General features: G+C 41.8%; 1 protein-coding gene across 3 annotated transcripts; it reads left to right on the top strand.

The window, feature by feature from the left end:
* The first annotated feature begins 159 nt into the window (after positions 1 to 159).
* Positions 160 to 27340, top strand: LOC100706216 (activin receptor type-1). 3 transcript variants are annotated; one of them, XM_005453001.4, is made up of 13 exons: positions 160 to 318; positions 422 to 537; positions 13584 to 13657; positions 14258 to 14509; positions 16312 to 16584; positions 16757 to 17029; positions 18732 to 18937; positions 21278 to 21377; positions 23129 to 23275; positions 23513 to 23788; positions 25323 to 25520; positions 25999 to 26129; positions 26232 to 27340. In XM_005453001.4, exons 3-13 carry the CDS (start codon positions 13591 to 13593, stop codon positions 26364 to 26366), a joined length of 2058 nt encoding a protein of 685 aa, XP_005453058.1. In that variant the 5' UTR covers positions 160 to 318; positions 422 to 537; positions 13584 to 13590; the 3' UTR covers positions 26367 to 27340. The 3 variants fall into 3 exon arrangements, with proteins under 3 accessions (XP_005453058.1, XP_005453059.1, XP_025759636.1); XM_005453002.4 differs by having other exon boundaries at positions 169 to 311; XM_025903851.1 differs by lacking the exons at positions 160 to 318; positions 422 to 537 and adding an exon at positions 8777 to 10674.
* The last annotated feature ends 587 nt before the right edge of the window (positions 27341 to 27927 follow it).

Genomic DNA, 27927 nt, shown 5'->3' with positions numbered 1-27927 from the left:
TCCAGTCCAGACCAACAGCACCTGGCTTAGTCTCTATTTGTCTTGTTGACATTCACAAGGAGGTGATTTCTGTCAGACTACGCCACAAAGCTCCTCAGACTAAAATTAAACCGATGAGTTTTATTTTGAAATGCCCGACAGGAAACGTGTGCCTTTATCGTCTCACCTAGCGTTACTGCGTTCCAAGGTAACTTCCTCCTCCTCCAATCCTGGCTTTTTGCCTTCGAAAACTCCGCCGCCGGGGTGCGAGTTGTGAAGCCCAGACAGCGTAACAAAAATGCGTCTTCGATTTTACGCTCTCCTAAATATGAGTACGGAGTGAGTTTGTCACTTTAACAATTATTATATTTGGCTTCTTTTTTTTCTCTGCCGAGTGAAAGACAGGCGTGAATGTTGGCGTCATGTAGCCTCTGCTTTTCAGACTTTGGAAAACAAATCGGGTATTGTCGGTGAATTCTCGGGAGATGGCAGAATAGTTCGACCTGAGCCGGTTACCTAGCCCTCACAGCAGTTTGAAGAAAAAAAATACCCCGCGAGGTAAGTTTTTATTATTATTATTATTATTTACCGTGACGTCTCTAAAATGTCATTTAACCCGGGCTGTGTTGGAATATGCACACGGACGTTTCGGTAGACGTGGAAAAGTTTGCCGGAGACGGCTTCGTGACGCGCTCCTGTAAGAAACCCCTGTCTCCCTCTCTCAGCTGCTTTGTAAAATCGTGGCCTGTTTGGTTCTGCAACCGAGCATATTTTTATCTAACGTGTTTTTCTTGTGACTTTGCAAAACAAAATAGCCGCTTCTGATAAGCTCCCCGCGCAGCTCGGTGCACCATCAGCTAAGAGACCTTGTCAGATGTGTCTCTTGTTAATGAAAGGATGAGCGCCAGGCCAAAATAACCACAATCTGGTTTTCAACTGCGACTGTGCTGGGTTCTGATTTCTCCTAAGCAGTCGAATCAAGCTCACGACATTGCAAGTAGCTGTGACTCGAAGGGTTTTTGTCATGCAGTCTTTAGGAGGGTCATTCCAGCTCGATCGTGCCCCATCATCGCCCGCTGAGCACTTTTAACATCACAAACGCAGTCCTGCGGGGCGGGGGGAGCGCCACCAACACTCGTGAACACACAGTATGGCTAGGAGTGGTCCGGGATTTAATTTTGGGCAAGTTGGAAAATAAAAAAAGCTACTTAAACGTCACTGATAGAGCATCAATTGGATTTGGAATAGATTTAAACCAAACAGAAGATGATATGTGAGAACTACTTGGAGGGACAATCTAATGGAAACCTGGTAGACCCGCTGATGAGAGGGTGCCAACTTCATTAGAAAGGTGTTAATGCTGGCTGAAAACATTCAGAGATAATGGTGCTGATTGCAAGAAGTGTGAATGGGGAGTGTCTCACACTTAAGTGCTCTTTCTCAGAATCAACTCATTGTTATAGATCCCACAAAATTACAATCCCACACACTGAGTTTAAATGCCAGGGAAGCCTTTCGAATGTGCACTTTCTGCTTTAGTTGCATCTTTTTAAGTTGGCTGCACTTGATGTGTCTGCGCATGACAATCTGATTGTCACGCACACGAAGCCTGAAGTCTGGCATGGGAGACTATTTGGGTGATATCCATACTAATCCATCCATCAATTTTCTTAACGGCTTATGCAACTTAGGGTCAGGGGGTGACATGCTCATTTTTAAAAGGGTGGTTTAAATTGAAAGCTGTCTCCATCCAAAGCTTTTTTGTCACAGTTTCGGGAAAAATCTCCATCTAGCCCGTTCCCTTTAATTGCTGCTACTAGTTGAAGCAGTGAGACACACAGACGACTTGTTCACAAATATAATTTTTCCTTTTTTTGTATATTAGCTGCGTAGAGATGTTCAAATCAGTGAAGGCTTGAAGTGGATAGCGCTTTAGGGTTTTGTGTCTTGGTTAGTGGCAGCGTTAAGTGGCACTTAGTGGCTGTGTGGTTGTGTGATCTGGAGAATGTAACCCCATAGCTGGCCAGTCACTGAGCTCTGGCCTCTTGGCGAGCGCCGGTCATTCTCGGCGGCTGGCCTCATGGAGTCTGGCTGATAGCGGTCAGATAAAGCGACGTCAGGCTGTCTGGGTGACTGTGTGTAGTTCAATTGGGGGGGGGGGTCTTGGGGAGCCTGTTCTGTTCATCTGAGGAAACAACTACCAGTCTGATTGTGGCTGTTGTTCCTACCATTTTGGGCCTTTCCTCCTTCTCACCAACTCTTGGCCTGGTTTCAAACAGACTAACAGTGGTAACTGAGTCTTCAGCCAGTTATGTTTATATTTATAGAGCATCTTTGGTGGCCAGCATGAACATTTTTCAAAAGGTTTCTAAAAGTGCCACATAACTATGTTACTTTTCAGTGGCTTCATTTTTGGTATGCTCACCTCCCAAAAACATACCATGCTAACGTGGCAACTGAGTAATCTGAAAATGTGTCCTCTGATATTATTTGTTAACTGCTCACACGCATGCCGAGTAAAATAATAATTGAGTTGAGGATGACACGTTATGAAATGAGAGACGCTGACAGACAAAGCATAGAGTTTTTCAGATAGGTAGACTCCAGGCTGCAGTGAAATCAGAATTACTGCAAAAACTACTGGAAATCTAATCGAAGTATCACATCGAATACAGACAATCAGAAATTTGGCTTGTGATAGAGAGCTGAGGTTATAACAGTTTTCCTTTTTTTTAAATTTCCACATAGCAGCTCCCAAGTTCTTTATTTGCGAATATCTTGGCCCCTAAGCCAGTCTTTTCCTGTATCTGTTCCTCTTTTGACGACCATAAATCGCCTCATTTGCCCTGCGAGTCCGGGCAATTTGAGAAAATATGAAGCGAGGGGTTTGCTTTGTGGGGGGGGGCAGGCTTCCGATAGCAATCATTTAGTGTGCCCAATAATTTGGCTGTCAGAAGCAGCTGGCAGTTTGGGTTGGAACAATATGCGAGTGGAGTGAGAGAAAAGCTCTGAAACCCTGCGAGAGTCTGTGTGTGTGTGTCGGGGGAGGCGGGGGAGTGGCGTGTGTATATGCATATGTGTGTGGAATCAGGTTACACAGTCTGTCATTAACAAGGGAACTGCAGTTATGAGACCAAGATAGACTGCTTCATGTCTGAGGCTCATCGCTTTTCCTTGTAGGTGGCTCTCAAGTTGGAGAAGAAAAGGAGGGGCGAGGGAGGAAAGTCTGTGTCTGTGTGTGGATATGTGTGTAAACAGCTGGTAGGTGCAGGCTCAAGGATAGAAAGGGGAAAGAATCTGGCTTGAAGTGCGGTGTCAGACTAGCTACCTTCAGCTTTCTCGCGTCACGATTTGTCTGCATGTGTGACCCGGGCTTGTTTGTCTGTGTGCTGACTTACTCGAAAGTTTGACTAGCAACAGACCTGGCATCAAACGAGGCGGCCGACTGCAGAGAAACGCGGCATGTGGGTTGAATTTGCTTGTGCTCTACGCTTGTGTCCAGCTTTTTAGAAAGGGGCCCTCTGTCTGCAGTGTTATTTTTAGTCAAAAAATCCTTCAGCCTTTTAATAATCATCAGCCTTATGTAGCCCAAACATATCGCGATGAGAAGAGCTGTCTGGGACTTTGAGGCTCTGCAGCCTCAGCAGGACATGGGAAGTTAGAGAGGGGGGAAAAAGAGAATGAGATAAAAGACTCCCTGTGTTTCTGCCAGATTTTTAGTCTTCCTCTGTTTGCTGTTTGGGAGCTCACTCGTCTCCTCATCTGGTGGCTCTGCGCAGACTTATCGATTCCTCCTGTTCTGTGTTCAAATGTGGATGAAGACCAGTGGAGACAGAGAGAAGAGAGACGAGACGCTGCTGTCTCCTCAGATGCACACACACACACACCTAGATCTGCAGTGCTCACGGCTCCTCTCCTCTCTCTCCACAATAACCCCAGACTGCACTGGAGACAGTCTGCAATACACATTTTATGAGCCCTTCACTCGCTCCAGTGCTCTTGTCTTATCGCTCAGCTGTTAGGGGAGAAAGTTATGGCTTTGTTTCAGTCTCTGCTTCTCTCTGATCTCATTCCCTGTCCCGGGCATGGGCTCTTATTTGGTGTGGGCACTTTGTCTGTGAATTGAAAATAATCTACGTTTCATCTCACGGGTCATGGGGTTGTAAACTGAAATGGTGCTGTTATGATGGTAGTACTCTGCTGTCGTAGTCGATGGGGTTTGCTTGAATTCCCGTTCCCCATGCTTGAGGCAAATGGGCCATTTATAACATTTAGACATTCACTGGTTTTGACATCCAAGTAAGGATCGGCAACATGGCTGAAATCAGTGTCACAATGTAGCAGTATATTTTGCTTCGCACGTGCCAAATCCAGGGCTGCTAATTCTAATGAAGATTTTAATTAGCAAATACTTAATCAGTTAACCAGGAATGCCCCAGAAATTTCCATTAACTTAAACAGGAGTAAAAAAAACCTGACTAAACAGTGTTACCACATGATCATAAATAACAACTGCAGAGTCATAAATGATAGTACAGAATTATCACCCATATCTACTTTCAGAAAATAGTTACATCACATTAATGACTTTATCGTAAAGGATTCTTCAAAACTGTTTCCTTGTGCTTAGATTGCCTGAGAAGTCTTTGCTCGGGGAAGGCAGGAAACTCAAAGCCATTAAGGCTTGACTGGCAGGAGGATGTCATGGCCCCGATCAGTCTCTCTGCGGATCACAGATTCATTGTTTTGTTGCAAGCTGTTTACTTAGTGGTTATCACAGTGGTGTGATGAATGTTTTTTCCATGTATGGTTGGTCACTCACTGTGGATTATCTTGTTATCCGTCTGAGTCTTGTCACTCAGCTTTTAGAGCGCAGAGTGGTCAACTAAATCTTCTCTTAGCTTTTGGTAACTGCACTCAATGCTCTTTGGTCTAGTCGCCTGACTTGTTTTACAAGAAGCAAAACTGGTGCAGTGGGTCCACCTTGATACAAATCAAGGTGTCCTTTTAAGTGAAATATTGCCCCAGGGCGGTAACCTTTATAAGATGGTCATTTGGAGGGAGAATGTTTGTGCATTCCTTTGCTGGCTAACGTGGCTCAGGGCCATAAAGTCTGTTTGAACTGGCTGTTTCAGATGTTTCGATGCTGTGTGAAAATGAATGTCTAATTGCTATGGTGACTATTACGTAGAAGACTCGTTAACAGTGCCATCGCAACGCTGTAAAGCATTTAAGTTTGTCCCACCCCAGACATCACATACCACAAAGTCATAATACAGCCATAACATTAGTTTGTGAAGAGATTTATTTAGGGGTTTTTTTGTCTTTGAAGAAGTTGCACTACATTCTGCGTGTGAAAAAAGGCAAAAGCTTGGAGATTTTTCCCAGTCTTTTCCAGAGTTCATGTGTGAGAATGTAATTTGATACTCATTGTTTACATTACGCTGTACTCTCCTGGTCTTTCTGTCATATGTGTTTGACATCTATCTAACATTGGCTCAGGTGTTATGTCTTTTTTTCTTTTTCTTTTTTCAAATGAATTAAACTTCAGTGAAGTATTATTAGAAAAGGATCATAGTGAAAATGGCTGTTTTTCTTTCTTGTGAAACAAAAAACCATACTTTTCATTCTTTCTTTCTTTTTTCCTGTCACACAGCAAATGTTTGCTGCCTATAAGAAACCCCGTTTTGTATTGTTGGAAGCGATCTGCTTTATTGATGAAGCATTTATTTACCCATTTCTCAGCCCACTGCCTCTGCTTTAAAAAGCTACACTGCAATGAGATGGGTATTTGTTTCGTTTAAGTTTATAATCTTTTATTCCAACTTGAGAATCATCGGAAAAACATAGACCTCCAGCATACACGGCACAAAAGATGGATGTAGCTATGGTGATGTCATGAGGAGCGGCGAGCTTGAGTGTGCAACTCTGCGCTCACTGACTTGTCAGTCGTAAGTCATTATCCAGTGAACGAACTGTGGCTAATCCTCCAAACGGAAAATTATGGCCAAGATTTGCAAAACAGTCTTACTTCTTTTATTCTCTATGATCTGAAATTAGTGACTGAGTCAGTCAGAGGTCAGACAGAGGTCAAGTCAGAAAACAATTTCGTCATAGACTTCTATAGGGCTGGAATTCTTTCTGCAATCGCAGCTATTGCCGTCTGCTGGCGTACAGATGAAATGCAGGTTTAAGGCACTTCGGATCTGGAAGCTACGTCCTTATTTTATACTTTCTGTGGTCTACAGTTACAGTTGATTTGATTAAATTAATGTGAGGATTCACCTTTAGAAAATGATTAAAGTTATTACCTCTCAGGTAAGTGTTTTGTGACACAGCTGTGACCCACTGGAGTTGTAGTTTACATCTTCTCTATGTGTTACCATCTTATTTTAAGAACAAAGGGGACAAAGTGAGTCTGTCCCCCGCAGTGTTTAGAACAAATGCCAAGGCTTACAAGTCTATTACTAAAAAATTGAAACAACACTATATCTTATTAATTCCTCAGTTTTTGCTCCCAAAATGTTTTTGAGACCTTTTGCTTCACAAGGAAAATTGTGTTTGCTTCAAAGTAAGGTAAGTGGTAAGATGTTGGGTAATGTTTTCAGAATTTTGAAGATTGTTTGCTAATTTACCAGCTAATTACATTACAGTAATGTAAAGTTGAAATGTGATTCCCTAAAAAAATCACTAAACGTAGATAAAAGTGATGTTTTCGGTGTAAATATTTTTTTTTTAATGTGACAAAGTATATTTCTTCCCTGCTAATTCTACCTCTGTTCATTCTTTCTCCTACCCACTGAACACATTTTAAGTAAAAAAAATAAAACAAAAACAACAAAAAACCCCATATTGCTTTAAGCCCTGAGAGGTGGAGGGCAAGATGAGACACAACAGGAAGAAAAGAATTGTTTTTTGATTAAATTTGGTTGAGGTCCAGAATAAAGTGTGGGTGTGAGAGTGTGCATACACCTTAGGTAGCACCATACCCACAGAACAAAAACTTGCTATGCTGTTGCCTACCACAATTAATGTGTGAGTGAAACACTGGGCAAACAGAGGGGGGGCATTTGCATTTGATTACATTCCTCACATTGTAAAGGCTGCTGAGATACTGCAAGGCCCTAAGAGATGGAGCCTGGTTGGAGCTAATGGGGCACTGCAGATTCCAGGGGACCTCAGAAGTCCTTTCATCTCCCATTTCGATGAGACCCTCGGAGAAAGAGGAGTGTTTCGAAAGGTTAATTCAACTCGACTCGATTCAATTCAGTTTTATTTGAATTGAATCAAATTCATGTAGAGGTTCAAAGAGCTTCACAGGCATAAAAACATTAAGAGCTTTGCTTTCCAGTGGCTTTCACACACAGTAGCAGTACAGAGTATTATGATATACGCTGGTCATACAAGGGCACTGTCGAGTGTGAGATTGTGGGCATTTGAAGTTTGGCAATGGCAAAATGTGTTTTGTATGCAGGTTAGTTCTAAAATAACCGGGCCGGATTGAGGGTGGTTTTCTCGTAGTCTGTGTCATGACAGACATTATTATATGTCACTTCAGGTAATCAGTTTTCAGGGCAATATATATTATATAAAATATATAGCTAGCAAGTGGAAAGGTGAGACAACAGGGAAAGGAAGCTGAGTTGGGATTCTCACTGACCAGGTGATTGTATGACTCAGAGGGAGCAGCCTTAGCTAAAGCCAAAGCTTGCAAGTCGGGGACATGCCTCAGCTTTTTCTTTTTTCCCCCCGTTTATATCACACACCTAAATTTCACCAGACTTCCATCACACATGGGTGTTTTCTAGAATTGCCATTTCACTGCCTTTGTTTATCTATTAGACCTGCTTTGCACAGTGTGATATGCAATGAACCTGCAAGATTCTTGATATCTCTATGCTATCTTGGTTTCAAGACTCTACTACACTAGTTGATAGGTGGCCTGCATGATAGAGTTGACACATGGTCGAGCTGACGTGCTCTCAGACACTATAATTGTTTAGACAAATGTTCATTTCTGGTGTTCACTGCGTTTTCTTCAGAGTGTTGGCATATTGGGTCTTTTACTTTGGAAATGTAGCTCTGGTTTCTTTCTATACCCTGAAAGAGAAATTAAACCAAGTACTGATGTTTGAGCATTTAGAGTGGACTCTTCTTTTTAAAGTAAATTTATATTTTCTGCCTTCTACTCAGTTTGTAAACACTGAATAAAGGAAGTCTGTTTTACACTCATAACCTTCTAAGATTTGAAGTTAAGCTTGTGCATTTTTATTACCTTACCTTAAGTCATTCTGAGTGCTTTATTTTTCTAACCCAAGAGTGGTTTAAGACTGAGGTGAGCATGTTGATTTTCCAAGCTGTAGTGTGAATGCGAATGTGGGCTGCTGCAAAGAGGACGATTTTTTTTTCGCCCTCAGGTCTGTATTACACCCACATCCACCTAGGAGCGAACCATCTGTGTGTCCCTGATGGCATGCTGGCACTTTGGCTGTCTGGGTGTGGGTCAGCAAAGAGGGACAGGGACACGAACAGCAGGATCTGCATTGCCCTAGTCTCTGCCTGTTTCTTCTCTCGCCACCCTGCAGTTTGCTGCAGTTTCCTCGGTGCCCAGGCTATTTGTGCCATGGTAACTGTGCCAGCCTGCCAGCTCAGACACAGATTCCACCTCTCGTCTCCCTCTTTGCCAGCATGATGACTCAGCAGCTCCTGCAGGGCTTCAGCCTCCTCCCTCCTCAACCTCGGTGATACACCATGCTCATCAGACAAAGTAGTGTTTTGTCATCCTCTTCTTTAGCTGACCTGAATACAAAACAGACCCAAATAATAAAGCGTCCAACTAGACTAATATGTGTCTTGTATCACTTTTAAAATGTCAGCTATAAATTATTGTGGCAATAATATGTTGGCTTTAATCATATTTAATGTCTCGTAAGCAGAAAATCCCTCAAATGGTTAAAATCACAGCTGCCTACAGTGGGAGAAATAATTATTTAATCCTCTGCTGATTTGCATTACAAATCACATTGATTTACATGTCATTGAGTGAAATAAGTATTTGATCCCACAACCAAAACATGACTTAGTAGTTGGTGGAGAAACCTTTGTGGGCAAGCACAGAAGTATGATGTTTCTAGTAGTTGGTCACCAGGTTTGCACACATTTTAAAACGAATTTTACACAAACTCACAAAACCCTTTTAGGTTTCTTGGTTAGCACTTGGTAACTCAAAGTTTCAGCTCCTTCCACAGACTTTCTAGAGGATTGGAGGAGACTAGAAAGTCTGTGGAAGGAGACTGGCTAGGCCATCCCCTGACCTTAACAAATGTATTCTTTAACACATTCCTTTGTTGACTTGGTTGTATGTTATGGGGTCATTGGAAGACCCATCCATGACCCATCTTCAGTGTTCTGGCTAATGGAATGAGGTTCTCGTCCCAAGATTTTATTGTAGCTTTTTGTGTCTATTGCCCCCGTGACGTTTTGAAATTGTCTTGTAGCCTTAGCAGTAAAACAGCCCATAATGTAAGTAAAACAGCAACATAATGTTTCCACATGTTGTTTCTGTGAAGGTTCTCAGTCATCCAGGTCAGGAGCTTGGAAAGAAAAGTGTCTGGACTTCTTGAAGTTGCTTGAAGACATTTCACCTCTCATCCGAGAAGTCCAGACGCTTTTATTTCCACTTGTTCTTTGGGTCATACTTGATTTTTGGTTTCATTTGGCCACAGCACTTTCTCCCAAGCATCTCTGAATCATTTAGATGTTTCTTGGCAAACTTAAGATGGTGATGCTGAAAGACTTTTGTCCCTGTTACAACTTAGTGTGTCCCAATAATCTTTGTTTTTGGGTTTTCCTCCACCTTACTCTTGATTATTCTCACCCGATGAGTCAAGATATTGCATGGAGCAAAAGATCCAGGCTGATTGGTGGTCATTTTATATTATTTATTATATTTCATTCATAATTGCACCAAGGGTTGTCACCTTCCCATCAAGGTTTTTGCATTTGTTCTGGTAGCCCATTCTTCAGCTCTTTGGTCTTGTCCACAGTGGTGGAGAGGTTGGAATGAAAGAAATGGATGCTGTTGATAGGTGTGCTTTATACACATCAGGAGATGAGATCAGGAGTGTCTGTAGTTAATGGAATGTAATTTGTGTGCCACACATGGGGAACCAGAATCTGTGCCGGCCAGAATTTTGGGTTCTGAATTCTGGCTCGATTGTAGGGGATCAAATACTTACTGCATTTAATAACATGCAAATCAATTTTATAAGTTTTTTGTAATGGTTTTTTTTCTTGATTTTTGGCTGATATTCAGTCTCTCTCCATTAAAACGAAACTACCCAAAAAATTAGAGACTGTTAATTTCTTTGTAAGTGCGCAAAATTACAAATTCAGCAGGGGATCAAATAATTATATTCCCCACTATGCATGCCTTTTGGTCCAGTTGCACCAGTAACAGCATGTGAGTGGCATGTTTAATTATCTCTATCTAATCACTTTAAGCTCTGCTCAACTTCTTAGAGTAATGCTTATCAAGATGGCCCTCTGGAGTGAGATCACTGGAAAGAGTCTGGGAAGGAATTGTGGCATCATAAAATGGCAGCGGCGACATGCGGGATCACTTTCAAGTTTCTCTAGTAGCGCTCGGCAGGAGTCTACCCTAACATACTTCTGGCTGAGCCATGTCTATTTCAGGTGTTTATCTTAGATTGTACACACAAGGGCCTGTTTGTGTTAAGCTAAATGTAATCTTTTATGTCTGCTCATACAAGGTCGGTACCTACGCAGAGAATCTGAAGCCCTCGTAAAGAACGTCTTTGGTGGAAAAAGTATTTCTATTCTTTACTTAAGTGAAAGAAGGAACGTCTCCTCCATTTAGAATGACTGTATTACCACCTGAATGTGCCTCAGAAAATTATATGCAAAGTTACTGTATAACTAAAGTGCAAGCAGCTCGACATTTTCTTTGTAGCATACTTGAGTCAAATTTTACCACTGGAACAGAGGAGCTCAGAGCATAATAAATGGCATCCAATGCAAACTGACATTTCACCTTCAAGGTAGGCAAAGAGAAGGAATGCACATAAATTATTTTCCTCAAAGTATTTTAATGCATATCAAAATCAGGGCAGCTTTCTCAAGCTCTTAGCATTTCCCTCTGCCTTATAGTGTTGTAAGGCTTATTACAAAATTTGCTCCAACCACAATAAGCATGGGGAAAATATATCTTAAGTTATAATAAGCATGTGGCGTTCATACCAGTTTCCTATTACATCACAACTTCAGAGGACATAGGAAGAGGGAATTAGCGGAAAGATGAGGGTTGAGACAGTGTGGGGGAATGAGAGCACACCCTTGGCAGGATGTCAGCTCTGTGAGCACACACTACACGACGCTGCCAGAGAATTCAATACGCAGGGGTAGAGGGACGCAACACACACACATTCACAGTACGACAAAATTGTCTGCTCAGATCAGTTTTGCAGATGCTAGCTCTGCTTCTTTTCCTTCCCTAAGAAAGCCTTCTGAGGTTTCCAATATCATGTCTGGCTCTGTATTTATGAAGCCCAAGCTGTTAGCTGGGTTTATGATATGCTACCAACTAGCCATGGCCTATTCATAGGTGGGAAACAGTTTGTTTACTGTGCTTATGCAACATAAATATTGCTATTAATGCATAAAGTATACTTTGAATTCATGCATATGGATACTGCACTGTTTAAAAATTGCAGGGACTTCACATTTTTTGGTTATCAAGTCTAACTGGTACTTTACTGTATGTTAACTTGTATGTAAAGGGAGACCCGGTGACTCATGAGGGTTTTTTTTTTAAACTCAGACTAAAATATTTGCTGTCTATCCAAGAAGCAGACACATACTCAGTGAGTGCCTCGTTCCTTATAGCTCATTTAAGACAAAGTGTTTGAGTAGGCGAGATGAACTGAGACAGACATAATTTCATTGCCCCGTGGAGGCTGTTTTGGCAGTAAATATAAACAAAAATGCAGCAAATCATTTGCCTACACTAATTGATGCCATTAAGCAGAGCCTTGTGACATGCTCTACTTAGTTAATTGAGGTTAGTTATTGATCTGTTCAGTGTTTGAGTCAGCATGTTGTGCTTGATGTTGTCTTTTTTCTTCTTCTTACGAGTCGTATGAGTCAATATATCAAGATAACGAGGAACACGCATCTGTTTTATTGGGCCTGGGATTTTTTTTGCCTTCTACACCTCTGCTTATCTCTTTGTCCCGTTTCCTCCGGCTTTCTGACGCCGTCGCAGCTCAGCCTGTCCCCCCACTTCACCTACCCCACCCTTCCAACAGCATGGCGCCCTTCTTCTCACTGTCCCTCTGGGCGCTGACACTAGACACCTCCTCGTCTCGCTCCCCCCACACCCACCTCCCTCCTTTTAGCCTAACTGAGTGTTGCGGCCCACCGTGACCCACATCTCTCTCGCACGCTCGCCCCGTTCTCTGCCCTTCTCTGACCCACTGTCCCCGAGTTGCCCCTGGGCCGTTCCTCCCTTGCCTCCTCATGCCCGCCTGCCCCGTGTTCTCCGTGCTCTCCGTGCCTCCGTTGCTGTTCCCCTCTCCTCTCCGGTCCAAAGGGAGCAGACAGAGCTCCTGATTATCTCTGTGTGGCAGCCTCTGTTTTGTGCTCTGATTAAAGGAGCAGCATGTGGTCTGTGTGTGAGCGGCCTGTGCAGACGCCGCCGTTGGCCTAATGCTAACATTACGTGCTTAATCATTTATGTCTGGGAGACGGGCACAAAAGCTTGGAGGGGTTGTGGGTGCTGGGGTATTTATCAGCGGCGCAGATGCACTGAGGCGCAAACGCACATGCTGCCAAGAAAACGTTCCCGGTGTTTGGTATAGCATAAACGGGGCACGCTCTAAGCTACGTGTCTGCTCAACACTTGCATATCAGCTTTATAAAATGGTTATTTTGGAGTTTGCAGTGTGAGATAAACAGGTGAACTGTGACAAAAAATCTGTCCAAAATGAAAAAAAAACCCTACTACTGCACAGCGTATGTGACGGTTCCTACAAACGCATTAAATATTGAACGATTAGACTGTCACCAGGTCTCTAAACGATAGTATTCGGGCACCCACACTGTCCTCCTCTCTTCTTTCTCCTCCTCCTCCTCCTCATGTCTGTCTGCTCCTCTCCCCTCACTGCCAAGCAGCCTGTCCCTCCAACACGCACACGCACACACACACAAACTCACACACTCACGCACCGAGGCAGCCAATAGGAGAGCACCAGTCTCCCCATTGCTTGCCACTCAATGCCTTGTTGCCAGGACAACAGGAAGGCATGAGACCCTCTTTACTTGAGCATTTTAAACTTGGTGTTGACTTTTTTTTCCTGAAAACAAGAAAAGGTCTCCCTCTGTAAAATCACTCACTCTAATATTCCTACCTCGATGGGGAAATCCTGCCATTTTCAGTCCGTCTTATGAAGTAGTCCTCTGAAAGGAATTTTAACAAAAAAATATATCCATGTGTGCTGATATAGAAAGATAAAAATCACGATGTCATAGTTGGAGTGCCACGTTCATTTTGTTTTTGTTTTCGTTTTTTTCCTCCCCCTCTCCAGGTCTACAATGACGAGTGTGGACATGTTTCTGTTAGTTGTGATCACACTGGTCCTCCCCTGTTCAAGCTTAGAAGGTAAGTCTCTAATAATAAACCAAAAGGCTGCTTTTTACGTCAGACCTGAACAGGAGCGGTATCGAAAGGGACGGAAAGTTCCTGCCGACAAAACCAGACAGGATCCAATTCGGTGTAGTGTCCGTGCTAGATATCCGGAGAATAAACAATATGTGTAGTGCTTGAAAAGTTGTGTTATGGACATCTGAAACACCCCCTCCTCCTGTGAGCTGGTTAATATACGCAGTGTTTCTTCTGTTTCTTTCACTGTCCCCCTCAAGTTGTTTGAATGCATAGAACAAAATTCATGCTGCCCCCCCCGTTTCACCACCCCTCCTCAGTCTGTCTGCCTTTCATCTGCTGTCTGTCAGTGTTATTTTAAACTACTGCAGTGGCAGCCGATTGCAGTAGATTTTTTTTTATTTTTATTCTGGCACCCAAAACTTTCTCGCTACATCTTCAGTATGTATTATCTCTACATGCAAACAAGTAGCAGGCATTGATCATTTATTGTGATTAAACATGAAGGTTCATATTTCTGCCCTCAGTATTGATCATCTACTGTAGGACCTCTGTCTTCTCAGACATAAATCCCGATCTTCTAATTGTTTCCTGTTGCAGGTGAGGGCGGTGTGAGAAATGAATGTTTATGTGACGGATCATCCTGCAGCAGTGGGGACCGATGCTTTGGTCAGGAGTGCTTCAGCTCTCTCGCGATGATAAACGGGACATCAGTCGTTCGTAAAGGCTGCATTTTGGGGGACGAAGACCGATCCTTGAGCTGCAGATCCACACCAACTCCTCAGCTGGTGGTGAAGTGCTGCTATGGGCATTTGTGTAATATGAACATCTCCCTTAACTTCCCACTAAAAGGTGAGGCATTTGCTAAGAGAATTGTAAAATTGTCCTGCTTTAAACTCTGCAGAACTTTGTGAAATCGAATTTCGGGACAACTTTTTCAATGGATTTGGAAGTTGTGAGTCTGTGGTAGCTGACTCCTTAGTCCCTTTTTCAATTACTACCTACTCAACTCGGCTTGACTGGTTTTCCATTACAATCCAGTACTACCTAATGCGTGTTGTTGTCATCATAGCAACACGTCCGAGCGTGTCACAGCGTAATAATATGCGACACGAATGCTACAAAAAAGTAGACATCAAGGTAAGAGTAGACCTGCTGCTCGGTCTTGGCTGGCTGGTCTTGTCCTGGCTTTTCGTCAGACTTGGGGATCACGGCATTGTTTTTTGTAGCCATTTCCCTTGTTGCCAGGTTTCAAAAATGGTGGTTTTAATTTTCGTGAACAACGTTTTCGTGACTCATCAAGTGACGCTACCGACCAGCCAATTCAGTCTCACGACGTCACATTTTAGTACCAGCTCGGATTGCTTGGAACCCTGACTGAGCAGGTATAAAAAAGTACCTGGTACCAGATACTATGACCCAATGGAAGACCCTAAAAACCATGGTGAACCTTGCCGAGTCGATCCAAGTAGGTACTAATGAAAAGAGGGCTCTTGCTAACAGCTGTACTGGTGGAATTCACAGATGGAAACCCAGACGAGAAGTGTTTGGACTGTAACACCACTTTTTTTCCTCTGAACTGGCAACAGTTGACAATGGTTGCATTGTGTTTTGGAATTTGGGTCCATTCATCCCATTCTCATGATCCAGCAAAACAAAATTTTGGCCATAACTCAAGAATTCGTACACTAATCATGAAAACACACTTCATAAATACCTAATAGGATAAAATAATCAAGAAGCAATCATGCAGGACACAAGATCTTGTGTGCTGTTTCTAGCTTGTAGCTTTTTTTTGCAGCAATGTGTATATCTGCAGCACTGCCTGCTGTCATGACTACAACTTTTCTAACAGAATCAGCTTTCTGTGCTATACGTGTAAACACATACAAAGAATTTTACCTAGAATATGATAGTCTCAGAACAGAAAAAGAAAAAGCTCAGCAAGGTCGAGTCAAATCTCTTGTATTCATCTTTCTCATTACTGTAACTCAGAAAAATGTGCTCAAGTGGTTTCTTTCTTTGGTTTCTTGACTGACAATAAACACCCATTGTTGAATAAAATGTAAACATGCATTTAAACTGAAATTTATTAAGTTATACAAGTGCAAGGCTGTAACTCTTGTTTGTTGTTCAAGCTCTGTGCTTCAGCACATTCAATTTCAAGTAAGCTAATGGACTCTGTTAGTCTGTTTAATTTCCAGTAGCTTTATTCTAATGTTATTAGAGCTGTGTGTGAGGTGGAAACCTGTGTGTAAAGTTATTCTGCAGTATAGCTGCTTAGTTGTTGTGTGCTTTTACAGTTGATAATGAAAAATGTATTTAAAATCGCAAGCTAGAAAATCAATTGATCTGTCCCATGAACCATGTGCATGCTTGTCAACTAAAATCAAAGATTTAAATAATCTTTTCTAGTCTGTTTGAGTAGGCCTCCTGAATAAGTGTTGTCTCAACAAAATAGTCAAATTTGTTTTATATCAGGAGATGCTAGATTCAAACAGGCAAAACATTTTCTGCTCTCTTTGGTGAATGTCCAGCAAATGGATCTTTTCAACGTGCATGTTTTCTGATGTGAGTGAATGCCTTTTAATTTAATGGGTTGCTAATGGTATTGGTCTAATGGGTTTCCCCACATATCTATTTCCTCTTATCAGATGTACAACTGTCTGCTGGCAGACCAGTCCTCAGAGACCAAGAGTGTGTATGCGAGGGCGGTGTGTGTGAGCATGGCCATCGCTGCACAGGCCAGCACTGTTTCGCCGCTCTGAAGATGATTGATGGGGCAGCCGTCCAACAGAAGGGCTGCCTGAGGGACGACGAGGAGGGCAAAGCCACCTGTGCCATGCCACCCTCATCGGCCCATGTTGTCAAGTGCTGCCAGGGCCATCTGTGTAACATGAACGTCACTGTGCAAGCCCCAGGGAAAGGTGACTTTGTACACATTGTACAGATTTCTGTTGGCTGCTGTTCCTTCACGGACCTTATGTAACTTAGGATTGTGCAAAAGTTTCATGGATGATTATCTTTTGGTTAAAAAAAAAAACCCAATCTTAATTCATTGCATTTTTGTAAAAAGTTTTCTTTCTGAATCTTTTGCAGGTACAGTAGTCCAGAGTAAGTCCCCGAGCAAAGAGGAGCATGAGTGCGTGTGCGAGGGTCATTCATGTGGAACACAGAATCGCTGCTTGGGCTACCAGTGTTTCTCATCTCTGGCAGTCAGTGGCGGCATCATAATGTCCCAAAAAGGCTGCTTTAAGGTCTTAGAACAGAGCACGATGACCTGCAAGACCCCGCCTTCCACAGACCAGATAGTCTACTGCTGCCAGGGACACCTGTGTAATATGAACATAACTGTGGAGCTCCCTGTCAAAGGTACAGCACAATGCTACCCAGAATGCATCACATATCAGATTGTTCAAGATTTGCAAGAACTCTTCTCTCAGTGTTGATCTCTGAACTATTTTTCCTTTTTTATCAAATCACTAACCACATTCAAAGTACTACCTAGATGTCTCATATTCAGACAAGGAGTAGCCATATGGGTTGGTTTATGCTACGGTTTAGACTAAGCAACACACATTCACATTCTCCATCATCCTCTACTGAGATGGCTTCAGCTGTGAAATTACCTGCCATGGCTGTTCTGGACTGTTTCTGTTGGCTTGAGTTACACGTCCATGTGGTCACACTCCTGGCATGTCATGAAACAGAGAAAAAGGGGAGACGGTGGGCAACTGGAGGGAGGTTTTGAATATTATTTAGTCATGGTCCACTTCTCTTCTTTTCTCTCAGTGGCTGTCAGGGCTGGCTGACAAGAGCCCAGAGGGTGAAGCCACCTGGGATTGAAAGAGTCAGGCATCGATACACAGAGCTTTTGTCCTTTTTTATTTCTTTCACCTGTACCTTAGCCTCGACAGTCATGCATTTGATACTACAGCCTACATGACACATTTAGATCTAATATGCCTTAATCTTATCATCTTGGTTGGGCATTGAAGGAATAGATCAGTTGTGAAAATGACTACATTGTATCCAGCTCTTTCCACAAATGGTTAAAATACATATTTACAGTTTATTAATGTAGGTGGTCTGTCAGTTCATTCTGTATAGTACTATTACTAATTCTACATTAGTCCTAGTAGTAGTACATAGTATTATGCTAATGCTGTTTTGTTATTGATTTTTAGTTTTTCTCAAAGATAACATAATTTAAGCCCCCAAAATGTGAAAAAAAGTCTAAATAAATGGGAGTTTGTTTCCAAGCTGCCCCGCACGGAACATCTTGAGTTTAAAACAAATAAGTGAGGGGATACATCCCCATGTATAAAAGCCCACATTTGACCACATTTCGGTCATGCCATCCAGCAATACCATGTACCATATACCGCTACTACCATACGCATGACATGCATACTTTCCTATATTGCAGACCCCTGTCTTTTGAATTCTCACACATGCACATAATCATGAAATACATATTTTTAATGTAACATTTTGCAGCTGAATGCATTTCCCCATGTGTATTTGATTCAAATATAGTGAGCCCCTAGAAAGTGTTGCTAGTTATGTGTATTTGGAAGAAGGAGTTCATTATGCAAGTTGAGAAAAGGGGATCATTGTCTGTGCTGGAAGCAGAGCCGAGCAGTCTTTTTCCTTGGAATGTTTGGAAAGTGTGAATGGTGGTCAGTTCCTCAGGATGGCCTCTGCTGACTTGATGAGCTCCACTATGTGTGTATATGAGTGAACACTCTTGTGTGTGGGTATTCTTTATGCACCTTCACACCCACCCCGACTTGTTTCTTCAGGAAGCCTGCAGAGTGCTGCAATCCTCTGTTTTGTGTATGTTTGAATCCTCAACCTGTGTGGTCCAAGACCGCTCCCTCATTGTGTCTTATTCTGAAGCTCAATGAACTCTCCCCAGTGTCATTTACTGCAAGCAACCGATACCAACTCTAGATTTAAAAAACAAAACAAAACAAAAAAAAGAAGCTAGATTTAATTTGATTATGTTCTAAAACTATCTAAAAGGATGACCTGATAGTGACACTGTAAATTTTTTCTGTCCCCTTAACAGCTGATGAGCAATCCAACTACAGTGTGACCACACTAGCTGTTGTCATCGTGGCACCCATCATTGTCCTCATCATCCTCTCTGCTGTCGCTATCCTGGTGTTCAGAAGGATCCACCACAACCAAATGGAGAGGCTAACCTCCCGAGATGCTGAATATGGAACTATTGATGGCCTTATAGCTTCTAATGTGGGGGAGAGCACTCTAGCGGTGAGTAGTCGATGGCACAAAGGTGGCTACCTTCATAACGTACCTGAAAAACCAATTTTATTAGCAGCTCAAGGAATAGTATAATGCACTAGTTTGTTTGATATAAAGCCTAATCAAATTCCAGTCTTTTATTTGCACCCATTACTTTCCCTTTGTAAGATGCCAGGTATGATGCACAGTTTCTACCAAGACTCTATCAGCACTGTTGTGAAAAAAGTTAAATTGTTAGTTTTATTGTTTGAAAAAAATCGTTCTATTAGGGAGGGTAGCAGGTTTGATCTTTAAAAAAAAAAATGGCTGGCACAGTGATTCATTACAGATGGATAATGGAGACTACAACTAAAGTCACGCTTTGGAAACCTTACAGTGCAGACTTGCACCGTAACCGAGATGTTAGAGATCCAATAACAGAGATGTGTGGTTCCTATTCTCTAATTATGTGTTGTATTACCTTGAGGGGTTCCTGTGATGATTTTTAAACACTGTTGGATTAGTGGGGACTTTTACCTTCTCTTTGTACGCATTTCCACTATTTAAAGGATAAAAGAGTTGCGTCAGCTTCATAAACAGAATTCAATCTTGTGATTAAGCCGTGATGCGATGGCACTGTAATTAAAGTCTCCTTCTCCTGCCAGGAGTTAAACCTGTAAAACTCCCATGTTTGCCATTTAATAAAAAAGTACTCATGTTTTTAGTAATTTGAATGAAATTATAGCTTGATAGTGTCTAAACATAGTCTTATGTAGTTTCCGCTTTAAGTATGCAAGAGTGGTGTTAATTTCCTTATCAGAGAGCAGGAGTAATCCTCTGTGCGGATGTCTAGTGGACATGCAAAAAGTGAGGACGACTGCTCATCTGTGGTGTCCGCAGCTGTCTGCATGCATGTCTGCAAGTGAGTGTCATCCCAGCCTTGGTTTACTGGCTGTTTGGGTCGACTTGAGCTAGATCAGTCTCCGAATATGGTTAAATTGAACTGTGCAGACTGTTGCTCTGGACTTTCTTTCTTACTTTTAAGAACCGTTTGTTCTTGAGGAAAGAAAAGTTAAAGCAGTTGTACACTAGATGCATATGTATGAATTTTGTGGCTGAATGTGTGGGTGGTGCCATTGCTCCTCCCAGTTTTTTTTCCCCGTCGGTTAGAGGGAATGTCTTTTGCTATTTCTTTTCTCTCCACTCATGCATGGATTGTGAGTTTTCTGCGGTTTTGAAGCCCGCTAAACTAATCCAGAATTTAGGTGGAGTCCTGTGGTTAGCATTTAGTCTGAAAGACAACCCAGCACATTCATTGGCTCACACACTGTGTAATCATGTTCAGCATAAACCAAGTCCAATTGGTGCCTTAACAAAATGCTTGGTTGTTACCGTGCGTTTTACCATTTAGTAATCTTTCAAGAGTTGTTCTCTTTCGATAAACACGTCTAAACTTGTGGTCTAAACTTTTGAAATTCCAGATTATCTGATTTATTTTTGCAGCACCACGAGAAAGATTATTATGAACAATGGCATGCTTGTGAAAAGTGTTTGTCTCTCGGTAGCTGCTGCCTAGACTTGCTCTCTGGTTCTAATGATATTGCAACGTACTGATGACATTCTGCTGCTTAACAGCCCGGCCCAAAGATGCACTCCTAAAAACAATCCTCCTGCACCAAAGAGAGGGGTTTAAACTCTCTGCAGAGCAACTCATCATTCATTTTATGGCCTCTGCCTTGCATTCCTGTGTTGTGATTCCAAATTGACTCTCAGGCAGCTCTTGCATTATGCATTTGTTTATCTGAGGCATCACTCCCCTCTATTTTCAATCCTCATTCTCCCCTCCTAGTTAGTCATTTGTTTTGCTCAGCTGCTGCTGACTATGTTGCTGTGCACTGCCCTCCTGTGTTAGCGCTGGGATGCTGCACGTCTTGCAGATGAGATAAAAATAAAAGGCTTAGCAGCATTGCGCCTGTTTTGGAGTCTGGCCCTTGGATTAGATAAAATCTTCAGCACCCACACCAGTCACCAGGGAGGGGGTGGTACTTCTGTTATTTACTCAGCAGGGGGCACTCTGCAACACTAGCACAGAAACACACACACACACCCACCCACACACATTATCTTGGTACACACAGCTTGGCCCCCTCCATCCCATGTGGGTGCCACATCAAAGACAGCCTGCTTGTATTAATCTCCATCGGAGTCCCAGATGCTCCATATTTCACCATTTTTAGGCTTGAGCCACAGGATTCTTTTGGGACTGAGCTTTTCATTCATATAGATCACATGCAAATATATCCACAGACGCACAAATAAATTCATAAGCTCTTTTTTTCTCAGTTTAAAACATTTTTTTCTCTTTCCCAGGATTTGCTGGATCATTCCTGCACTTCAGGAAGTGGCTCAGGACTCCCTTTCCTTGTTCAGAGAACTGTTGCACGACAAATCACACTAAATGAGTGTGTGGGTAGGTGTCCTGTCAAAAGCTGTATTCCTATTTGTAATAGCACAGTTGGGGAAACAAAAAATCAGCCTCCTCTTTTCAGTTTAAGGTAACACGGTAACTGAGCAGACTAAAGGTCCTCTGGCAAAGAAATGCTGAGATGTAAAGGGTACTCCATCGCTCAGATTAAGCATAGGGGGAACTTTATAGCTTTGGCAGCAAAGATTGTGAAGGGACAAAGCTGCACAGCCATGTATATTGCGTGCTTATTGCTTATATACCGACCAGCAACAACATTAAAAGCACTGATTTGTGAGGTAAATAACATTGCTGCTCTCGTCAAAAATTTGCTGGGAAAACACAGTTCCTGGCATTCATTTGGATGTTACTTTGACACTTACCACCCACTTAAATATTGTTCTTGAGCACCCCCAACTGGGAATCAACACTCACCAAAAGCAGCATCCTCCTCCTGCAGCATAATCTGCCTCACCACAGTTTAAACTGCAGAAACCGAAGTGCTACCCTGCTTCTAAACTTTCTAGAACCCGGTATAATCGAGCATCTATAAGAGCAGTCTTATCAAGAGGGCCCATCCTGCTACCAACAGGAACCAGAGGAGTGCTAATGTCCCAGTGCCCAACAACACAAAACACACCCTGAAATCCTCTGGTCCTAATTTTGTTGTCGATGGGTGTATACCAGATTACAGTACTTTAGAATCTCATGTTTGATATATATTAAGGTAGAAGCTGATCATTAATATAGCTAGTACAGTAATTTACAACCTTTCATGTAGTATTTTGCAGTCTGATAGGCTTTCAAATAGAAGTTGCTGGTTCATATTTAACTTTTCATGTCTTGAAGAAGACGTAAGACTAAAAAGTCCTGTGTGAGCATTCAAAACATGAAATTCAGGAACTTCCAAATCTTCAGATAAATCATCAAGAGAATAAAAATATGAATTTGAAATTGGTTGCAAAACAGACGAGCAGTGTGAGCTTATCGTGAAAGTGGGCCAGAGTAAATGTGCAACAGTTCAGCAGTGAAGTCCCCAGAGCCATAATTGCAATTCAGTCTTGAGATTGTTTTATGATAAGTGTCAGTGACAATGCTGGTAAGAGTGAGCGTATTTTCAGGAAAACAAATTTCCACAATGTGTTGTGGCAATTTGTTTTTATGAAAAGGTACTCATGTTGAAAGTCACTTGTGTTGAAATGACTTCCCTAACCCTGTCACTCTAAACCAATTTTTATTACAATTATGACTACCGGTATGTTAATGGGTTTTTGGCCACTGGGGGGCAGTATAATAAGCTGTCAAATATAGTAAGCCTATAAAGTTATGGCTACTAATAAAATATAAATAATCAAAATTTAAGGACTTTAGCATTCAAAGTACACTTTTTTTTTTTTTGCCCTGATACATATTATTTCAAATAATCACTTTCCCTTTAGGTTATCTTGTTTACTATCTTTTAACAGGTAATTGTTTGTAGCTGTTAAATATTACACTTTATTAACTATCCATTAAGTATCTTGATAATTTAAAAAGCTGCAGAGATGTTTATGCTATAACAAATATGATGAATCTTCATCGTTGCCACAAAAATGATCAGTGCAGGTTTGAATGTTACACATAATGGAGTCCACCAAGTGTGCTCATAGTAAATTTGGTGGAATATGAACAAACTGTGTGTGTGTGTGTGTGTGTGTGTGTGTGTGTGTGTGTGTGTGTGTGTACACCGATTCATAATTTTTCTTTTTATTTGTCAGGCAAGGGCCGTTATGGTGAAGTGTGGAGGGGCCAGTGGCAGGGAGAGAATGTCGCAGTTAAAATTTTCTCCTCTCGAGATGAAAAGTCTTGGTTCAGAGAGACTGAAATCTACAACACTGTGCTGCTGAGACATGAAAACATCTTGGGTATGCGACCTTTAATAAATGATCAGGTTTAGTGAGCTCTGATATGCACTGAAGCACACAACAACCATTAAAGTTGATATCATATCAAGCTGTCACTCTTAGGAGTGATGCATGAAAACTATATAGGTAGTGGGTTGTATAAGGATGTATAAGAATCCATGCATGCTAATGTCTCCTTGGTTGCATGTTTACATTTCTGTTGATGAGCAATATTTAATTTCGTATCTCTCCATGTAGGCTTCATCGGTTCAGACATGACCTCGAGGAACTCCAGCACCCAGCTGTGGCTCATCACTCACTTTCACGAGATGGGCTCCTTGTACGATTACCTTCAGCTCAACACCCTCGACGCAAACAGCTGCCTCCGGATGGCGCTCTCCATTGCGAGCGGTCTGGCGCATTTACATGTCGAGATCTTTGGCACTCATGGCAAGCCAGCTATTGCCCACCGAGACCTGAAGAGCAAAAACATATTGGTGAAAAAGAACGGACAGTGCAGCATTGCTGATCTCGGTGAGAATAGTGTGCACGTGTGTTTATGTTAACACAGCAGGGGTCCACGTTGCAATGACACGCATGGCAGGCAGATGTCGCAACAATTCATAAACATGATTCTTTATGGAAAAACTTTGAAGAATACAATTAGCAATGTCTTTGCTTCGAGTTTTGGCTTCTTCCCTTCCTATATCAGTGCCGATGTGGCAGTAGTGTTTGAAGGGCGACAGTCAGGAGATTACTGCAGCGGCTACTTGCCCCATTAACGGCAAAAATTTTTTTAAAAAGTGACTGTTCAAGATATTACTGGTGACACGTGAAGCAACTAAGGCGGCCGGTATACCGGGGCCCTAAGCTGACTACAAAATGTAGACCACCATTTGCAAAGCTGTGCGTAGGGTCTGCAAGATCAGTGCACAAACATGCCGGTTTTTGAGACATTAAGGGAGCTAATGAGTTGCTAATTGTTGTTAAACAGCTACTGAGGGGGTATTTTTTTGACATCAGCTAAATCTGTCAGTGTTATGAAGGTTTAGTATGATATGACGGCTAAAACCGAAGAGTTGAAGCAGAAGGTAAATGCTTCCTTGGTCTTGTTCTGTGCCGCTTCATCATACTGTGGCATAAAGGAAATGTAGAGTGTGCCACAGATAAAGTTACAAAGGGCTCCTGTTGGCCTTGAGGCAAAGCTTTTAGGATCCTGGTTATATACCCCAAAGAACTCAAAGCCTTGCAGATCCCAGTTGGTCCAAATATAAAAAATATATAAGTTTGGGCGAGAGTTATAAAACGGTACAGCGTGCAGCTATAATATTAACAGAATAATGGAGCGTCTCGGTTTGAGTATTTTATTCGGTGTAAACAATAATACGGCTTCGATAAAAGCAGATCCGAGCTGATGCACGTGAAGATTAGCCGAATAGGTTAATTGAAGGTTACAATTTATTCATTGCATTAGAGACTTATTCGCTTCACGGTCGCTCAATTTGCATCTGTCTGCTCGGTCGTATTAGTTATTTCGAAAAAAATATCCTCTTCCAGGTGTATTGCTTTGCCCTTAACCGAAAACACATTTTGAGGACCTTGGTTCACTTTATCTAATACATCAATGTTCTGTTTGCAGATGCTTGAATAACATCTAATTCGGGGACAAGCCATAACCTGGCGACAGGCTTGACATGTTTACAGGCTCGATTTAATAAATTCTGCTCCGAATGACGCATTTTGCTGTCCTTACAAACATGGTAGCTGCTGTTTGTCTCCTAAGTGAGCTGTTGTTGGGTTGGAGTACATCCTGTTTGGGCGAACAGGGCCACGCATGGTGAACAAATAGCCTTCCAATCGACTGATTTAAAAGATGAGTGTCGGAAAACTTAGTCTCCTCTTCACTCCAGGATCTGCATTAGTTATTCTTGCCTCACTTGGATGAGGACTTAATTGAAAATATTTAGTAATTACCTCCTTCAGAGAGTTAAAATATTTTCTCTTTTAATCTCATTGATTAGAGGTGAATAAGAGGCGATTTTAAAGTGTTCTTTTGTTTCCATTTAAGGTCTGGCTGTCATGCATTTTCAAGACACAAACGAGTTAGACGTGGGGAACAACCCTAAAGTTGGAACAAAGCGCTACATGGCCCCTGAAGTGCTCGATGACTCCATCCAGATGGATTGCTTTGAGTCCTACAAGAGAGTGGACATTTGGGCCCTGGGCCTCGTCCTGTGGGAGATCGCCAGGAGGACAGTCAGTAATGGTCAGTACATGTTTTACACAACACTGTCCTGTTGGATTCAGCTCTGACCTGTCGTGATTACGTCACTAAGTCACAAGGCCATCTGTTAGTCTTGGATGGGTGTAGTAGAAACTATAAGAACAGCTGCAAATATTATGTACGCGATCAGAAAATTGGGCATGGCATATTTGTGCTGTTTGCAAAGATACTGCGTTGATATGGCTGTAGTCAGGCCTTTCTTCAGAAACAAGACAAGTCATGGCTTCAGCTTGGACTGAGTAAAAGCTTTTTATATATTGATGGGAAGACGTAGCCTTGAAACACTTTCTGTGAATAAAACCCACTTCTTATCTTCACTGTTAAAGGGGCTTCAAGCAGGATTTAAGATATTGAGTGTACATCTCAGTCAGCCATCATTGTAATATATATTTTTATACTTTACACTCTTAAACTGTGCAATCTCAGAGGTAAACTGTTCTTCTTTGTCTTCTTCTTGTAGGAATTGTAGAAGATTACAAGCCCCCTTTTCATGACGTGGTCCCAAATGATCCGAGTTTTGAAGATATGAGGAAAGTTGTGTGTGTGGATCAGCAGAGACCCAACATCCCAAACAGATGGTTTTCAGACCCAGTAAGTAATGTTACTTTTGTCAGAAATACACAAATGAAGTCTTGTGAAAATCTAAATTTACATCAGGCACATTGATCGATTTCTATTTTTTCTCTTTTTTAGACTTTAACCTCCATGGCTAAACTCATGAAGGAGTGCTGGTACCAGAATCCGTCAGCCAGATTAACGGCGCTGCGCATCAAAAAGACTCTCACAAAGATCGACAACTCTCTGGATAAAATAAAAACAGACATTTGAGCCTTCCCCGAGAAGATGAAGCAGGCATGTGCTGAGGGCCATTGAAGATGTCCGGAGGATGGACCACCTTAGAGAAAAATCTCACAAGATAAATGACTCAGTAATTTCAGTGCCCTTATAGTGGCACAGACTTATATTTATTTTAAAACATTTGAGGGACATATTTTGGCATCCAAAGATGGCTTACCAGGCATTTCCGAGACTGCCGATGGTCTTAGAAATGGGAAAATATCTATTTCAACTTTTATCATAGGAGCTTGACTATTAGAAATGTTCTTCAAGGAAGAAACTTACCAGGGCATTTGAGTAGGGTTGCTTGTTTTTAGAGGAGCAGATTTTGTTTGAAAACATTTTTTAGCTTGGAAAATGTCTGAACACGGTCATTTCTTTATCTCTTTAATTGTACTGCGTTGTTCTTTTGCATTACGGTCGATCCATTTGGAAAAGATGTCAACTCGCCGGTTGAACTTGCCTAGTCAGTCAGCAAACTTTGTAACACAGTGAACATGTCGAGGTGTGTTATGTCTCACTTTGTGTCCTGTACCACTGTTTACAATGCTGTCAGAACAGGTTTCTTGGGATTTTGTTCAGTTCTGTAACATTTAGTTGTACAGTCAAGTCAGTGGCACCATCCTTTTCCTGATATCGTCCAACTACAAGGTACTCTGTTGCAAACCTTTTGTATATCATCATTAACTTTACATTGAATTATTTTTATCTTGTTTTGCTTCTTCAGCTTTACAGAGACATATGCTAAAAGAACAAATACAATATCTGCTAGATGATGCTGAACTGTATTCCTCCAGAGGCCTGTAAGTAAGCCTGTAAAGCCTGTATATTGTCTTAACGCGTGCATTGTTGTCTTAATGCGTGCATTGTCAAAGTAACTGAAGTCAAACTTTTTTAATTTCTTTAACATTTTATATCAATTAGTTATTTCTATTAATTAAAATGGAAAAAAAAGAAGTAAATTACATCTGACTGGTGTCTTGATCCTGTGTCGAAGTGTGTAGAAATATCTCAAAAGTCTAAAAGAAATTCACAACCTTGAGATCAATTCAAATGGTGATGCCTTCTCTTTTTCTCTGCCACCACCTTCATCAGGCTCCTGTTCAGTAAATCTTTCTTCTTTTGATGTGACCTTTCTACAGAGTCGTCACAGGAGATTTACAGTTTTGCTTGCGAGTAAAATATCTTGAAGGTTTAATAGATTTTTGGAAGTCTGGCTGCTATGCTTACATGTATTTGATGCCTCGAATGATGAAGCAGTACCTCCGTTTATTTCCCCCATAACCTATCAAAATTTTAGCAAAATTTTCTTAATTTTGAGAAGTAATCCACAAGACTACAGAGAGTTTTTCTAGCCTCACCTGTAAAGTGTTCACTGAAACTTCTTATCATACCTTTGCTTTATTCCTGATTGGTAAATGTTAATATGCTAAAATGCTAAGATGGAAAATTATTTGTATGAAATCGAGTGGTTAGCCTCCGCATGCTGCTGCTGGCTCTACTCTAATTTTCATTTCATTTCACTTTGTTCAAGCTGGGCTTTGATGTCAAG

Source organism: Oreochromis niloticus, linkage group LG16 (assembly GCF_001858045.2).
Source record: "Oreochromis niloticus isolate F11D_XX linkage group LG16, O_niloticus_UMD_NMBU, whole genome shotgun sequence".
Classification (NCBI taxonomy): Eukaryota; Metazoa; Chordata; class Actinopteri; order Cichliformes; family Cichlidae; genus Oreochromis; species Oreochromis niloticus.
This window is presented reverse-complemented; position numbering and strand designations above follow the sequence as displayed.

What these genes read in the sequence shown, in the direction of transcription:
- LOC100706216 (XM_025903851.1), top strand. Translation starts at nt 10,451, where the DNA reads ATGTTTAATTATCTCTATCTAATCACTTTAAGCTCTGCTCAACTTCTT. An exon ending in TGTGGAGCTCCCTGTCAAAG is followed by an intron (nt 17,030 to 18,731) that starts GTACAGCACAAT and finishes TCCCCTTAACAG; the next exon opens with CTGATGAGCAATCCAACTAC. An exon ending in ACAGATGGTTTTCAGACCCA is followed by an intron (nt 26,130 to 26,231) that starts GTAAGTAATGTT and finishes TCTCTTTTTTAG; the next exon opens with ACTTTAACCTCCATGGCTAA.